Source organism: Hylaeus volcanicus, chromosome 8 (assembly GCF_026283585.1).
Source record: "Hylaeus volcanicus isolate JK05 chromosome 8, UHH_iyHylVolc1.0_haploid, whole genome shotgun sequence".
NCBI classification, from domain to species: Eukaryota; Metazoa; Arthropoda; class Insecta; order Hymenoptera; family Colletidae; genus Hylaeus; species Hylaeus volcanicus.
The window spans coordinates 14693092-14710799 of NC_071983.1; the positions used below are offsets into that span (position 1 = coordinate 14693092).

The 17708-nt window shown below is 30.9% G+C and overlaps 1 protein-coding gene across 1 annotated transcript in view; it reads right to left on the reverse strand.

The window, feature by feature from the left end:
• The window catches only part of LOC128881061 (sodium/potassium-transporting ATPase subunit beta-2-like), an 18582-nt gene continuing 874 nt past the window's right edge, over positions 1–17708 (reverse strand). Inside the window, exons 2-6 of the mRNA XM_054131734.1 lie at positions 2231–2371; positions 2031–2150; positions 1579–1760; positions 1190–1469; positions 1–971 (exon numbers count right to left, since the gene is read on the reverse strand). Coding sequence (XP_053987709.1) covers positions 868–971; positions 1190–1469; positions 1579–1760; positions 2031–2150; positions 2231–2371 — 827 coding nt within the window. The 3' untranslated portion in view covers positions 1–867. The remainder of the gene's footprint in view (positions 972–1189; positions 1470–1578; positions 1761–2030; positions 2151–2230; positions 2372–17708) is intronic.

Below are 17708 nucleotides of genomic sequence, written 5' to 3' on the forward strand. Positions count from 1 at the left end.
TAGGAGCAGTATATCTACTTTTATTTATTATTACAATTAATCATGGAAATTTCATTGTGAAAGAATACAATTACATCCATTATTAAAATATGTTCGTATTAACACACAGTAAGCATGTCTATCCTTTGTATATACTTTTTCCATTGTATAGTTCCTACTATGTCAGATCAATGAAGAACTATCTTAATGGTACGTTTTTTTCTTTTATAAAATTCACTCGAATAAGATATGGCATAAGAAGCTGAACACTGCATACAGGTTGTATAAAACCTGAAACTTGTCTCGGTACACGAGAAACAGACTTCCGATAATACGAACACAAAAAATCCTTTTTAGTTTTGTACTTGACAAAAATTGTATCCACTTTGCCAGCTGTAATCAGTTTCTGACGGCTTCACGGCTTTATTCAATAGCATATAGGTACACCCTCGTTCATAAACATGTGGACACTTATTACCTTCAATGATTAATTAATATACACCGTAAATTATTACTATACAACCTTTATTGTATGAGATAATATTATTTCGGATACAATAAAGAAATTAATGGTATCCAAGTTTGGTAAAAGGAATTTTATCATTATCTAGTTATCTCTACGGTTTGTTTATCATTACTAATATGATGTTAAAAAGAAAAAAAAACTATTAATAAAATATATTTACTAATGCAACATAAACATATGGAAACATAAATGATGTAATTGATATTAATAGATTCGCAACTTTAATTAGGTATTTATTTCTATTAAGGAAGTGTCCACATACTTCTGAGCGGGAGTCTATGTCGAAGAGTCAGACAATATGAGATTCGCGTTTAGCCTCTGTACGCTAACAAGGGATGGGCCAAAAAGGTGCGTGAGCCCTCTTAATCTATCATCAACTCCAAATGGACTGCGCCCATTTCATCGTTGCGGCTGTGTCTAATGTTCTTCGCCCACGCCTTGCACTCTATGTTTATTAAAATTCCAGCTGTAACAAAATATTTGCTTTTGTTTAAGTGTACCAACGTTTCTCATTAATTATCACTATTCCTCAAACTTTATCTTCCTATTATACATTTCAATTCGTGTCTTGTACTTTTGTACTATTTTAAAACATCTTTTTGTTTACATGTAATCTTGTTGTAAGTCGAATACAAAAGTACGATACAACCTTAATTCTATTAAATATTTATTTCTGATACTTACTACGTGGTCGAACAAAATGAATGGCGACCAGGGGGCTAAGGTATCCCTCGTTATTTTCATACGGATAAAAATAACCGGGAAATCCTCTTCGCGGTATATATTGAATTGGTCCTATATTTTCTTGATCGGCAGGACTTTCTCCTTCGCAGGACACCCACACGGTATTAAGTTCTAAAGAATTATTTGCCTTTAGAAGGCCAATGTGGTTCTTGAGATCGACAGGCATTTTTTCTGGTAATGAAACCGTGTCGTTATAGTACTCTGGTCTCCAACCATATATCTGCAAAAATATATTTCCGTATTAACTGTTGACTAACAGAACTCGTAACATAAATATTCTAAATTAAATGTATGTTACTTGCTTCTTATTAAATTTAAGATAATAATACCTTATTAAGTTTAAGAAAAATGCATGGAGCATTTCTGTGATAATTGTATTTATTTTCTTTAGTACAAGGTCCCATGTTCTTAACGTCGACGTCGCAGACCTTCCCAGGCGGTGGTGGTTGATTGTAATCACATTTATTAATGTTTGCACCTAGACCAGGAACCGAACCTGGTGTTATATAATCTGCAAAATGATGAAGAAATCCGATATAATTAAACTGAGAACAAAGTAGAAAAGGAGATATCTTGAACAAAGTAAAAATATGTAAAAATATGTAAAAATATCATTAACTAGTGTAATAACGTGTTTCATTTGATTTGTAATAATTTTGCAGATGATAAATGGGTGATTTAAAAATTTTTTTAAAGTATTTATTAATAGTAAAAATTTAAGATGTATTCCAAAATCATTTTTAAGCTGTCCTAACAATTTGAATTATACCATGGTTATTACCTTTGAGAAAAGCCTGTAGGGAATCAATCCAGTATTTGAAGTTCTCGCTGTCCGTTCCCCTGTACCAGATCAGTGTGCTTTCCACATTCTCTAGTGGTGGTCTAGGCCTGAATCCTAGACCTATAAAAGGACAATGTTAATTAACAGAAAATGTTAGAAATGTATACGTGATTATTTTCAAGATTATGTGCATTATTTACCAGGACTTGTTCCAATTATCGAACGTTCCAGCTGCCACCTCGGTACCCTCGGATCCAGTGTTTGAAAAAATCCCCAGAAGCAAATTGCAACTAGTGCAGCCAGCACCCCGTAGAATATTAAATAGAACAGTCCAATTTTACCTGGAAAAAGAACATTTGTTTGTTAGCCTTTTGGCCTAATGTTAATTATTCCAATATATTATCAAAATTAGTTTTAATATTGATAGATTTTTTAGAAACTATACCTCGCCATGAAGATGATATAATAGTTAATAGTATATTAAATTAATAACATTGTAGTTTTGTCAAATTTGTTACAGGTTTATCATCAATTCACCTTGTCAATTGTTAATATTATTAACTTATACATTTAATATTTATTTGTTTGATCAATTATTTTTCTATTAAATTTTACAATTTTATTTACCTCATAGTTCATGACCTCATAAAAAAAAATATATGATTGTTTCCGTGATTGTGGCATGACAAGTAACAGCACAATACGACTCAATGTTCCTACATCCGGTGTTCATTTTCCATATTTCCGTTTTCAATTTATATATTTCCGTTTGAGGTTTATACAGTTTAAAGTTACCATGTATTGTCCACAGTATTGTAACCAGTATTGTGAACGAAATTGTATGAACGTGATTCAATGTTAATTTACTTAGTTTGTTATATTTAATAGAGATTCAAAGGTTTAAACAAGACGTTTTTGTATTTATTTATTCTAGAGTTTGTAGTTATAGAAATTCCTTATAAACCACATTATCTTTAGAATATTCTTATAAACTATATTTTTGGTCAAAATTCTTGCCTTTCAAAAAGTTTATTTTAAATGATAGGTATTTGTAGAGTAAACATATCAAATTTCGCCACACAAGCTTAAACATTTTTTCGTACAGATCACTCACCATGGATTTAAGATAAATTTTATAAAAAGATAATAGTTATTATTAATATTTCCAGAAAATTAAACAGCCTATACTCTTCGTCAGAACATAAAGAACAATTAAAACAAAACTTCATCTGGATTGAACAACAATAGTAAGAGTTATAAGAAAATCACAAACATACACATTTTATATTAATATAAAATTACAGGCTCCTTGACATTTCCTTAAATTATATTATTGAGTATCGTTCTGTATGTATTAGGTTGTCCGAAAAGTTTCTTTCGCTTTATTAATAAGTAATACATGTACAATAGTTTATGTTGTATGTTACATTACTGAATTGTGCACGATTCATTTTGCTCCATTACTGTTACAACATGAATATATATGAAATTAGATTGTCTATTTATAGAAACACGACCACATAAAATAATTGAGTGCAACTCGCGAAAGAAACTTTCGGGACAACCTAATATTATAGTCTAACTCGTAAATATTTTTAGCTCCCTGAACTTCGTACGAGTAATTACGATGATACTTGAGACGATTCTTCCAAAACCGCAGCAGAGGGTTAAATGTCGGGAGTAAATCGCTGTGACTTTTATGAGACGTCTGGTACAGTGGAGGAATTAATCAGCGCGTGGTGGTACTCCGTATAATTTGGGTTAATTGCATTAATCGTTGGTTCAATTCAAGGGAAGATCAAAGCGTGGTGGTCAAGTGGAGCAATTCAATTACGAACCGATTCAGTGTCTCGCAAGGTCGCTTCTTGGATTCTATTCCTTGCTGAAATGACCTCCGTCGAGTATTGCTTTCGTAAGAAGAATTTTAAGTCCTTGGACTTGCACGATGCAACTATTAGTACGCCAGTAGATCGAAAATGCTTCGGAAATTTCGTAAGGGTTCTAATCATTTTTTTTACTTACTATTGTTTATCACAAAAACTAAATGTAGAAAAATAATACTCCTTTTTTCTCAACAATATCGTTAGATTCTTTATTCTTGGGTTTTTTTTTTGTTTCTTAGTTTTGAAAGTAAGTTCAGTTTAGTTGGCAAAAATTCTTATTCTTGAATATGTTTATTATTCATTCTACATTTCAAGAGATCAAACAATAATACTAATTGATAAACTTTTGCTTTGAAAATTTCGTACCAATAGTTTCATGGCGATAGTCATAACGATGCTAATAACTTTTTTATGTTCCATTGTTTGTCACAAAAATCAAATACAACAATGCAATGCATACAATAATATTTAACTCGTACATTTAAAACATTTATGTTGCAAATATTAGAATATTTTCGTGATTATCTCATTAAATCTAGAATATTAACATTAATTTGAACAATAATAGTGATTCTCTGGATTTTCAATGTTCGTAGACTGCGTCGAGCAGCTTCGAGCTCCGTGTGAAATTTAATTTTATCAATGCTACGAATATCAGACACAATGCACAATGACGGTACTCGCTACCTCTGCATGTCGACCTATTGCGACAATCGAATGAAATTGTCATGTCGGTACTAACCGTATATCTGCATTGTGTGTTACGATTCATTTATAAAATCACGAGGAAATATGATATATGGAATCGTGATAGTTAACTAGTGTATTGTATTACCGACGTTCCCCACGTGTAAAGTAATATTTGCAACGAAGTATGTGGAAGGATGGAGTACGTTTATATCGAAAAAGGATGGTTTCAGTCGCAATGATAATTCATTGAAGGAATCACGCAGCATACTAAACAAATTTACTTTGTATTTGGAACTTAGGGGATTTTTTTTTTTTTTTTTAATTTAATTGAGCACTACAAAAAGTAGAAATCATGAATGTTCACTTGTGTTAGATTTTTATCTGGTTGAATGGTATTGTTAATCCCTTAACTCTTTGGGGCACGGTGGGATTAAAAGTGTCCCACCTTTTTGATGGACCGTAATGCATGGTGGAACATTTTTAATCCCACCTCGAAATTTTATATTTCGTCTTATTTACGTAAAGCAGATGGTAATATATTCATCCAATGTTACAAATGTATGCACGCAAATGTTGGCAACTTTCAACATGCTAATACCGGTTCAACAATTGTTGGAAGCGGAAGGTTTATTGCGATGATATTTCTTTCTTGGTTTTATGTGAAAAATCGTAGAGATAAGTTAATTTATATAAAAATTAGTTCTATATAAACAAGCGAAGTGTTTTATAATAAAAACTAGATTAAATTTGTTTGCAAATGATGAAAGTATGGTGGAATTTTATTCGTCCCACCATGCAACTTGGGGAGCAATACAAAAAAACATATTTTTATTTATTGTTTATGTTTTAATATTCTTAAAACTATAAATGTGACGCCCCTTGTTATTATATTTATTTTGTTACATTATATGATACCTTTATTAATAAAAATATAACAATTTTGTTTGATTTGAAACTCAATAAAATTCCTGTGCAACATGAGTCTATTTTATGACCTGAATTCCTGTGCCGCAAAGAGTTAACCTACAGCCTGGGTTCAAAACTTAAACAAGATCGCTCAGCCTTCGAGCCATTCCACGGTTCGGCAAATCGGACCTAACAATAAGTTGTACAAATCGCGCACGACTTACGGAATCGAAGTACATGTGTAAGATACAACTAGTTTAATTTTGCGAAATATTTGATAAGTAATTACAACCTGATGCAATAACTGTGATAGATATACCACAAGATGTTTATTATCTATCAATAAAGTATAACACAAATCAATAACATTTATCTCTAATGTCTGAATAAATTAGCAATTCAAATAATTAGCGTTTATACAAAAATGAACAATCGTCAATGGTGTAATGTTCGTAATGTTTACATTGAGCCCGAATACAAGACCACGTGGCTCACACGTAGCTGTAGGTTAAGGGGTTAAACTAAATTTAAAATAAAAATTAAGAATTATGAAATCGTTCATAGTATTACATTTTTGTCTAATTGAATCACATTATAAAAATTAATTGAGAGCAATAATTAGACATTACGAAAATGTTCACTGCATCCGATTTTGATTTAGATGTGTCACATATATTTAAACTAAATTGTCTTGTTTATCATATAAAACTTAGAACAGAAGAGGATGTAAAACCCTAAATTACTGTAGCGTGTTAATCAGTTACGCTGCAGGAAGTAGACTACGCGAACCGGTAATTGATTAGGCTTGAGTTCTGCAATGTGTCAATGGCAATCATTCTGTGAATAATGGTAACTTGTTTTGACTAGCCTTCAAACATTTATTATTACAGATTTATGTAATCTATTAATTCAGGAATTGTTTCTGAAGAGGGTTCTTCCAATAAAAGAAAAGAAAAAAATAATAAATGCTCGAAGAATACTCAGGATGAATTACTTGTATTATTCGACAAGCATTTTGCTGTCTTAATTTTCGTCGTCTTGAAAACTTATTGTAGGATATGTTAGTAAAGCGTAGATATCTTACGGTTACATCTTATATTCATTATTTTTCTTTATTATTTTTATTCTTATTCTTTTCTAATACTTATTATCCTTGCATACTTATATTTGTTATTTTTATCATTCTCTTTTTCTAATACTTATTATCCTTTCATACTTACATTTGTTATTTCTATCCTTTTCCTTTTCTTTATTGATTAATTATAACACTTCATGTTTCCAGTATTTCCTTCTAGTTTTCACTAATTTATTTTATTCTTTTCTCTAATTAATATCGTTTCTTTTAGATCAGGCCTGTCCACGGGTGGAGCCCCTCGTGCAGTTCCTTCCCCCACTACCGCGCATGGAGGGAGTAAGAGCTGAGAGAGAAAGACGTCAGTATAGATCAGAACGTAGAGCAGAGTAGATCGAGATAGTCTGCGCCGTCGGAGAACGCGCATCCTAATTGCTATAGAGTGGGGGAAGCTCTTGGGCACGTGCACCACTCGCAGTGGACAAGTCTCTTCCAGATTATTAAGGTAATTGCATTATTGTATCTGATGTAGACTACCAAACTACAATAGATATTTTATACAGGAATTAAATTTAAATAATGTATATTTATAGTGAATTATTATATTGGATAATTATATTTCTGCTGATATCGTGTTTGCCTTTTTTGAGATTAGATGATTAGAATAGTATTCAGTTACACGTAGTTGAAATTTGTGCTTTTATCTTCTAAAAGGGCACAGAACAAAAATGCGTTCACGCAATTACATTTACTATAAAATTGTTTGATTGTTTAATCTTAAAATTTTTGTAAAAGATGATTTTGGAAAAATGTTTTCCCTTGCAAACAATTTATCCTAATTAGTTTTCTTTCAAATACTCGCATAGATTAGAAATATTTACGTATCCTCCATTTTAATCATTCTTTTTATTTTTAAACATTTCACTCTGTGTTTTTGAAGGATAATTGAGCTTAGATTAGATTCAAATAACATACAAGAATTGTCTCACAAGCTCACTAAGCAACGCGGTAAATGGTATTACGAACTCGTATCAAATTCCTTATATCCATGTCAATTGCGATCTTGATGGTTATCGCAGTACATATAACAAAACATTGAGAAACATAGAGCAGAATATGTAACACACAAATTTCATTCGTGCATTTTACTTTGTTAAACTTCCTATTTGATAGAAAGTAAGCTCCAAAAGAAAAACACAACAAAATAATTATGTTTGGGAAAATTTCAGAAATGTAATAATGTTAATGTAATGTAAAAGTCGATCCTCAAGCTTCTAATTTTCAGAATTACACTATTAGAAGCACTATTCAATTAAAATATGCTAACGTGTATAAGTACTCTAACTCCTCCAGAAGCAAATCACTGGATTCCATACACTACTTGTATTATTTGGTCTCTGGGTGCGACCCCAGACCAATTCTAAGAAATTTTTTTAACGTACAAACTGTGTAATGTAGAAAGTTACAATTCTAATATCCGAATATCTTTACTTTGGAGTATATCTTGTAAAATTTGTTTTGAAGAATATTGCAAAATGCCGTCGCAAGAGATATTCCTCGACATAAGCATTCTTTTAGCTGGCCTTCACAGATTCTCAGAAACTACCGATTCAATCGACATCAAATTTAAAGCTAAATATTCTTACAATACATTATCTTAAATATAGCACGAGATTTTGTCGATATTTTATTACAATCATCACTTGCAAAATTTTCAATCTTACATTATCAATGAAAAAAATTAAGTCTTTTCCCTTAACTTTATTATAATTTCTCCAAAAATGAACGTTTTCAAAAACACTCGCGCTACATTTCAAATAACATATACATAAGATATGTATAAGAGTAGTCTTAGCATATACAGTGGGTGTAGAATGTATTCGTACAGCGATCAATTTCCCAAAAAACTTTTGTGTGAAATTGTAGTTTCTTAACTTCTTCTTTTTTTATAATCAATGATATTTTACATATTCTCGGAAGTCTCTAAGATAGATATAACCCAAGCAACATTTACTAGTTAATATAATTTGTGAAATTAACAAAAAAGGTGCGAAAAGTGGGTAAAAGTATAGAAGCAATAAGTATTTGTACGATTCTTGCGACTAGACTGCGGATCTTTATGCAAAATAAAATCTTCGCGAACGTGCCTTCAAAAATTGAACTTAAATAGGAATTTGTTTTATTCTGTAAATATTATAACACGAACTCTACTTTCAATCTTTTTTATATTCTTGCATATTGTTTGCATTTTGTAGTTTCTTGCACATTCAAATTTTCTATAAATGCATAAAGATCCGCAGTCTACTTATGACGAACCATTTACAGTAGAGTTTGTAACGTAAACACATTAGTTTATTGCTCCGAACGAATTAGAAAACATCAAATTTCCAGTAAAGTACTTTTAAAAATGGCTCTGATAGAGGAATTAAAGATCCCACTTCGTATAACTAATAATGTAGTTAATTTAATGCTTAGAAAAGTTACAATAATTATAAAATCAAAAGTACATCCCACGAAGGAAGTATTATATACTTATAAATTAATGTAAATTTCTTTTTTTTTTTAATCAAGTTTTAAAAATTAAACAGTTGCGCGAATACTTGTTGCTTCAATATTTCTATCGATTAATTGTTTTTTTCTTGTTAATTTCGCAACTTAGATAAATAGCTATTCTTTTTTGTAATCTATCTATTCTAGAGATTTCCGAGAATATGTAGAATGTCATTGTTTATAAAAAAATAAGTTAATAAATTACAATTATACATGGTTTTTTTTAGATAAATTGGTCAGTGTACGAATACTTTCTACACCCACTGTATGAAGTCGATCGAACTGATAGGTTCTTTAGATTTCTAGTCAGCTGTAAAAGAATCATTAAATTACAGTTATAAATGATTGAATATATGTATAGATACAGAATTAATTTCTAGACCTAATAACTCGAGATTTGCGCTATTTTTCTCAAGAAACGATGAATTTTTTTTAACAAAAGCTAGAAGCGTTAGAAAAATCACCCTTTTCTCGTCGATATGGATTCAACTTGAGATATTTCCATGGGGTTGACGCTGAACGAAATCAACGGTATGGTCGCGTGGGTGTACCCTTCGGAATGGCCCTAAGTTACATAATGTCGTAATGCCTCCATTTAACGCCAATTGACCTCGTTGTACACGTTTGCGCTAAAGGAAGTTTAACAATTGCCATTCAGCTGGGCAAACCGTTGTGTGGACCGCGAATTAACCGCGCTTCACGCTTCCGTCTTTTTCTATCTCGCTTTTATTTTTGTTCGCCGTGTGTACGTTTACTTCGAACAAATAGACGATAGGTGTGCTCGATATCAAGTATGTTTCCTTAAATTATTGAATTACGCGCGAATAGGGGGAGAAACAGTGTCCACTTTGAAATTTCCCACGGTCCCACGCGAGAGAGAGATACATGAATGGATTTTCGTTCATCAGTTTTGTTACTATAGAATCCGATTTGGGACACAAGGCTATTTGATATATTTTGTTTCATTGATTTTTGCGCATTGTATAATTTGGGGAAGATAATAATATATTTGTGGTTTTCTTTGCTATCGCAATTCATCTTATTATATTAAACAATTTTCCTCTAAATATATCTTGTACAACTGCTTTTATAATTCAATGAACGGCGTTATTTACCTACAATGTTCATCATTTTTCATTCACTTTCTGTAAAAGATAATTGTAAATAGTAAATTTGATCGAACTTCTTGTTTGTAATGAGATAATCTTGTCTGGAAGTCGATATAAAATTAAAATAAAAAGTTATTATTTTGGCGCAGTAAACTTTTAGTAAATAAAAACATCGTACTATAGAAATTGAATGAAAATTGTTGAAACATGAATACATTTATTGGAAAACAGTATTACGTTGTATGAAAAATTCGAGACCAACGAAGGGTATGCCTAATTATTATTAGAAAACTGCAGTAGCAAATGCAATAACGTCGAGGTTTTCTGAAGTCCAAGGATGAATGATGGGTCACGTTTTGACACTGAATGCAATTTGCAAGAAACTGCAAAAATGGTGACAGGCTTCTGAGCTAATTAAGCGAAGGAAAACGTAATCTGACAGTTCACTCTGGATTTCTGTGGGTCTTCTGTGTGCTATTGAAATAAATTCCAACAACTGCTGCCACATGATCGGATTGCAAGACTAAGAGACCACCTTGGTACATGACAATGAAAATTTTAAAGCGGCTCGTATTTCAAAGCGTAGCTCTCAACTCCATAAAAATGTAAACCTTGTCCAAATATTATGCCGATGGAATTCACGTGCAATCCTCGAGGCAGAAATCGCAGACGAATCCAAATCAAAATTTCGTCGAAATCTTATACGATATAACATTTACAGCTGACGAGCAAAACAAATAGTTGAATCACGAGAATGCTAATAACGAAATGTTTCATTGCAGCGTGAATTCTGATTTAGGTTTAGATAATGTCATCATAAATCTTTTTAACGCTGGCGATAAAGATAGTTGCTTCTCCATAAATAAATACACTTTTAAGTAGGGCTGAGACTATTTGAACAACTGAAGGCATGGAAATTGTAGGTACTCGAATACTGGGAATAAACTTCGAATATTTGAGTGTTCTGAATATTTTAGTATTCGAGTGTGCAGGTATTGATGTTTTAGATTGTTTTAGTATTTGGAATTGAAATACTCGAGTAGTTCAGTATTTGAATATTTATGTATCGGAGTGTTTAAATGTGTAGATATTGAAGTATTTAAATATTTGAGTATTTGAGTATTTAGACATTGTAGTATTACAATGTTGCAGTATTGAAATCGAAATACTCGAGTAGTTGAGTATTTGAATATCATTATTCGAATATTTCAACATTAAAATATTATTACTCAGATATTGTTTTAAAAAAAAAAATCTATATGACTATTACTTATTATTATAAATGTAGGCACATTAATTTTCTGTTACCAGAATATAAATATACAGAATATCAGTTAGTGGCATATTTAAAATGAAAATAGAACATAATAAAAAGACGATAAATTAGAAATACATAATTTTTAATCCACATCGAATACTAAAGTATTCAAATAGTCGGTTTACATTAACAAATTATCACTTCCTTGTGCCTCAGTACTATTATAGTTAAATAATTTTTTTTTGTAACTTTGTGTCTGTTTTATATGTTAAGTTATAATTGTTTCCCTTAACATCATACGAGTCAGTTAGTAATCCAGAAATGACTATTGAATATGGTTCAAAATAAGAATCGATACATTTAACTATTATCAAAGCTAACAATTGCTCGTAGTGCTAATTGTTCGTTTATTAAAACTGACTAAATTGCCACGTTTTATTTAAATTATATTCATCGAATATTTGAATCTCCAAAATGTTCGAATAATAGATTGAAACTAAATTTAATAAACAGCCCCATCTAAGATAAATTTTATAAAAAGATAATAGTTATTGTTAATATTTCCAGAAAATTAAACAGCCTATACTCTTCGTCAGAACATAAAGAACAATTAAAACAATAACTTGGTCTAAAAGTTATATTTTCTATACGAACGTAGGTAATTTGTTTAGGGTCGAGTATAAGTGTAATTTTACTCGTAACTAGAGTAATATTTACTTCGTTGTAAATTAAATTACGTTCGCCAATGAATAGCAGGCAAACACTCTTCCTGGATTAATGTGGGGTAGAGAGTATTGCCATTTTATGAAGTTGTCTTCCACCCTACACCCTTCAGGGTGTGTATCCAGTCGTTGTTATGCCAACCGAATGAGGCTTGATTGCCAGACTAGATAGTTTTATCACGGACGTAGTCATTCTTCCATTCATGTTTATTACCACCATGTTTTCTTTTACAGGGTGCGGCAGAAAGAACTCCCACATTTTAAAAAACGATTGAAAAAAAGTGGTACGAGATACCACCAGATACTTTTTATTTCTTAAATCTAGATATAACAAAGTTTTTTTACTTTATGTTTTAAAAATTACGCCGTCCAAATGGTAGCCTTTACGTGTGATACACATTTGGAGTCGTTCTTGAAAGTTTTCCATCACTCTCGCTAGCATTTCGGGGGAAATTCTTTCAATTTCCTCTTGGATGGCCTTTAGTTCATTCAAGGACCAAGGACGATGTTTGAAAACCTCGGCCTTGAGGTATCTCCACAGACAAAAGTCACATGGACTTAAATCCGCCGAGCTACGGTCCGTCAGCGCGAAATTTTGCAGATAGTGTCCAAATGTGCATCGCCCGTAAAGGCCACCATTTGGACGGCGTAATTTTTAAAACATAAAGTAAAAAAACTTTGTTATATCTAGATTTAAGAAATAAAAAGTATCTGGTGTTATCTCGTACCATTTTTTTTTTCAATCGTTTTTTAAAATGTGGGAGTTATTTCTGCCGCACCCTGTACATGAAAGTATAGGTCGATTCGTAAAAAAACTATTGGATAAATATATCATAAATCGTCCAATCCATATTAATTTAAAGAAAAAATATATAGAGGATGCCTGAACGGTGGCTTAATAATTGCAAATAATTACAGATGCTAAGAGATACGAAAAAGTAAACAACAATCATTGGTCGATTCGTAACAAAGCTATTGGTTAAATGAATTCAAAGGGAAAAATATATACAGACTGTATGAACAATCTCGGGGGGTTTGAAATAATTTCTAAATGATAAGAGATACGGAAAACAAAACAACAAGCTTTCCTTTATCATTGTTCATGTAGAATCAGATAGCAGAAATTGTTTTCTTCAATCTTCTAAGATGATATCGAGTGTGCTCGGCAACGGTGATTAAGAGCTGAAGATGAAATTTCGGGGATATCAGAAAGTAAATAAAGTACCTCAAATTACGCTGGGAAAATTATTTCGTGCGTATTTCGACAATGCTTCTTTTTCTGTAACTTTACATTGCTTCGAAGTACAACTTCTTTATTGTGTTTGAAGAAACTACAAACTCTTCAGATCGTTATATTGAACGAAGGAATGCGATGAGGGTTCCATTCCTTGGTGGGCGTGCAGATAAACCTAGCCAACTTGGCTAACAGAAGTAAACCGATCTCTTTAGCCGCTCGAACCACGGAGGCTGCGTAAAGCATTATTACATATAGTGTTTCATAATATTACAGATTTTCCGTGTCCAGAAATCATAGCAATGGAAAAACTTGACGTCGACATATGTCCACAATGACATTAGGTCGTCCCGAAAGTTTCTTTCGCGAGTTGCAATCAATTATTTGATGTGGTCGTGTTTCTATAAATAGACAATCTAATTTCATAGATATTCATGTTGTAACAGTAATGGAGCGAAATGAATCGTGCACAATTCAGTAATGTAACATAAAACATAAACTATTATGCATGTATTATTTATTAACACGTTGACCGCCAAACGAATATTCTTAAAATATTCTGCTAATATTAAATATTATTTAGACTACTGAAATCTATGTAATCAAACATTTATCGTGGTATTTAGTTTTGTAACTACATCAAAATTCATGAATTTCATTTAAATTCATCTCCTTTGATGTCAACTTTTCAGAATCTTTTTAGTTGTTGAGTGAAACCCATACACGGGTGACATGGCAATCTACGTGTTAATAAAGCGAAAGAAACTTTTGGGACAACCTAATACTTTGTGAATTGCAGACTGCAAAGCGGTGTAAAAAAATTAATAAGTAAAGCGTATTATTGCAGGTAACCGTGCTCAGAAATCATAGCAATAAACACAATTGACGGAGGCAGATTATGTCGAGTCCAAATTGTTTAATTTAGGAGAAATATATTAAGTTCAAATTTTTAAATTTTTGATAAATGTTTCGTATCACTTAAAATAATAATATATTTTTCATTGCCGTTTAAAATATTAGATCCAATCCGATATGCATCCGCTTCAGAAGCAAACTATGCTCGGTCCAAACTAAACAAAAATTTTTGATAAATTTGGACAAATACACTGAACTAATAATACATTTAAAATATTAACCTCCCACATTTTGAGTTGAACATAAGTTGTGTCTGAGGCTCAAAATAGTTTGTTTAGAAGCGAACCAAGCTGTCCATGATTAGGACTCCTTCGCAACTTTGCTCCCCTTTCCCCATACACCTCATTATGTCTAAAGGGTACATATAACGGGACATCGGCCATCGTTTCTGGACTACGTTCAAGTAAACAGAATAAAAGAAGCCCCTAAACTCCGCAGCTTATCTTGGTCAACGTGGCCTTAAAAACCGTAAATTCGATCTTTGTAATTATGACGTAAATGACGTTTAAAAAAGCTTAGCAATACATTCTATACACACGTAATATATTATTACGGATTAAAAAAAGTCTTACGCATTTTAATTCTGATTTTCTCTTCCTGTATGAAAATAAATAGAAAGTGAAAATATAGTAGACAAATTTCTTCAATGTAAATTTACAATAAAAATCAATGAAATGTGTGCTTCGCACATCATTTTTAGAGATTATATTCATAATGTATTGTACACATATTGTTTTAGATTTTAGATTTGACAAAAAGAAGATATCTTATTTTAGTATTCTTCGACAAAAGTTCTCTAAAAACAACAAATTAATTAATTTCATTATAAAAAAACGAAATTTTAATTTTGTCTCTCCTAGTCAGAGGTGGGTAATATTTGTAGAAAAAATATTTGAAATACTATTTTAAGTAATAGATTCTTCAGAATTCAAACAAAATAGTATTTCAAATGGAATATAAAATTTCAGCAAATAAAATATTTTATTTTGATAATGTAAAACGTAAAATAAAATAGTTTATTTTGGTAATGTATAGTTAAAGCACGAAAATAAATATTTTATTTTGATAATCTAACACACAAAATAAAATATGTTTCATTTTAGTAACATAAAGCATAAAATAGAATACTTTCCATAGTTCTTAATTTGAAAATAAACTGTGTATGTATGATACACAGATGGAGAAACTATTTCTTGCAAATATTATGATTTCTTGCGATTAAAGAATATATCTTTCCATCATTCATTTTATGAAGATTTTTTATCGAAGATTCTTAATAGAAGTATTCATTGAAGAAGTACATTGAATGTATGTTTAATAAACTTTGTTTATAATGCAGAGGAAAAGTACTTTGTTCGTTTTAGATTACCAAAATAAATATATTTCTTATCCAACTTCGAAAAAGTAGGAGTTACTCAATTCGATATGTATATTTTTTTTTACACTATAATTTAGTAAAATAAAATATTCCGAACTATGGTATAAATATTTTCAGTGTTTTTCAAATAGAATATTATTTGAAATATCGTTTTAAAAATGTTTGATGTCAAATAAAATACATTATGTCAAAAAATACTTGCATGATCCGAAATAAAATATTTATTTACTATTTACTATTTAAAATACGTATTTTACCCAGCTCTGCTCCTAGTTAATTCACATTAGATATTATCATTTATATCACACCATGATCGAAACGTATCGATAAGTAAGATAGAATTAAACATTACCTATTATCTAACAGTGCTTCTTTCATAGTAATTTGGTAAAATAGGCATGCTTGAGTTGTCTGTTCAAATAGGAGCAATAATCTTCAGTTTATGGAAATCTATCGTCCAGCGGTAAGCAGCTTACACGATCTTCGAGTAAAACTATTTAAAGCGAGACGAGGACACGAGTTTCGCTACAAGTTATTCCCTGGTAAGATGCTTGTATGCGCTTTAAAATAGTTAATCGTATTTTAGAACAACCTATGTATTCAAATTAATTTCAACCATCGTCATGAATGATTTGAAAGTGACGCGAGAAGATTAATTCGAAAGATACTATGGTTTCTCTAGATAATATATTTAACCAATTATGGCTAATGATATTTTAATTTTTGGATTTAATATAAATTGTGCAATCGATGATCTAGAAGGGCTAGTAATTCTATAATTTATTTACAATTTGTATTCAAAATTTGTTAAATATTTATTCAATTAATTTCATTGGAGAAAGAAACAACAACAAATTTATTTTATATTTTAACGAAGGCGCTAAAAATATATTTTCTCTTCGCAATTTGATGTAAATTATACACGTATACGTTACACATATTTCGTTCAAATTTGTTAATTCTACCCGCATGTTACAAAAAGTAGCTTTTTAAGTTTATTATTCAATTATTGATTAATTACACATTTTTCTTCGTATCTGAAGATGACCAGTACACTGTTCAAATCGTTTATAAGTCAGAGAATATTTAGACAGTTTCAAAATTTAAATGGAAAAAGGAATTTTCTCGATGAAATTATTGAAATTTTAGTATTTTTTAGATTAAAGAACAATCATCATTTCCATCGAAATAATCCACGAAATCTCGAAACACTACACGCGATTAAATGAAATTATATTTAATATTCTCCATTCTTCGGACACGATGTCCATTAAAGAAATTGGGTAAAGTAATATTTAAATATACAACGCCCCTCGCAGGAACGATTATGAGAATGAAATTTGATGAAATATTAGATGGTAGATATTGAAAAATATGTCATTGTACAACACGTTACCGTGTCGTAAACCCCCAAGTTTTATACCTAGTTTTAAAGCAGCCCGTATACAACGTAACCACGTCTTAGCAATTAGCTGGCATTTACTGCCACATCTAAAATGAAACTAAACAATGGTTGGGTCGATATAACGAAACATACTGGATCCATAACGAACAGTCGTACACGAAACATCGTGTCCAGAGTGACCTGTTGAATTCTCCGAGACGATTTATCGAAAATTTTCCTCACCAGGATGTACGTTCATTTATGAAAAATATAAAATATATTTAAAGTATGCTAGAATAAATTGTTCAAACTATTTTTTATATTTTGAATGAAATTTAATTTTACTGTTACAATTAACATGGTATCATATATATGTATACTTCGGCAATAATAATTGTAACAATTAAACGACAAGCGTTTTTTACATTTCTACATTTGAAATTCTCTGTTTCTAGCTCTAATAACCCCAAAGAGTTAAAACTACTAAATTATCATTACACTTCAATTAAAAAATACAAAAATAAATATACGTAATATATGTTGAATATATTCTACAATTAATATAATAACATTGATA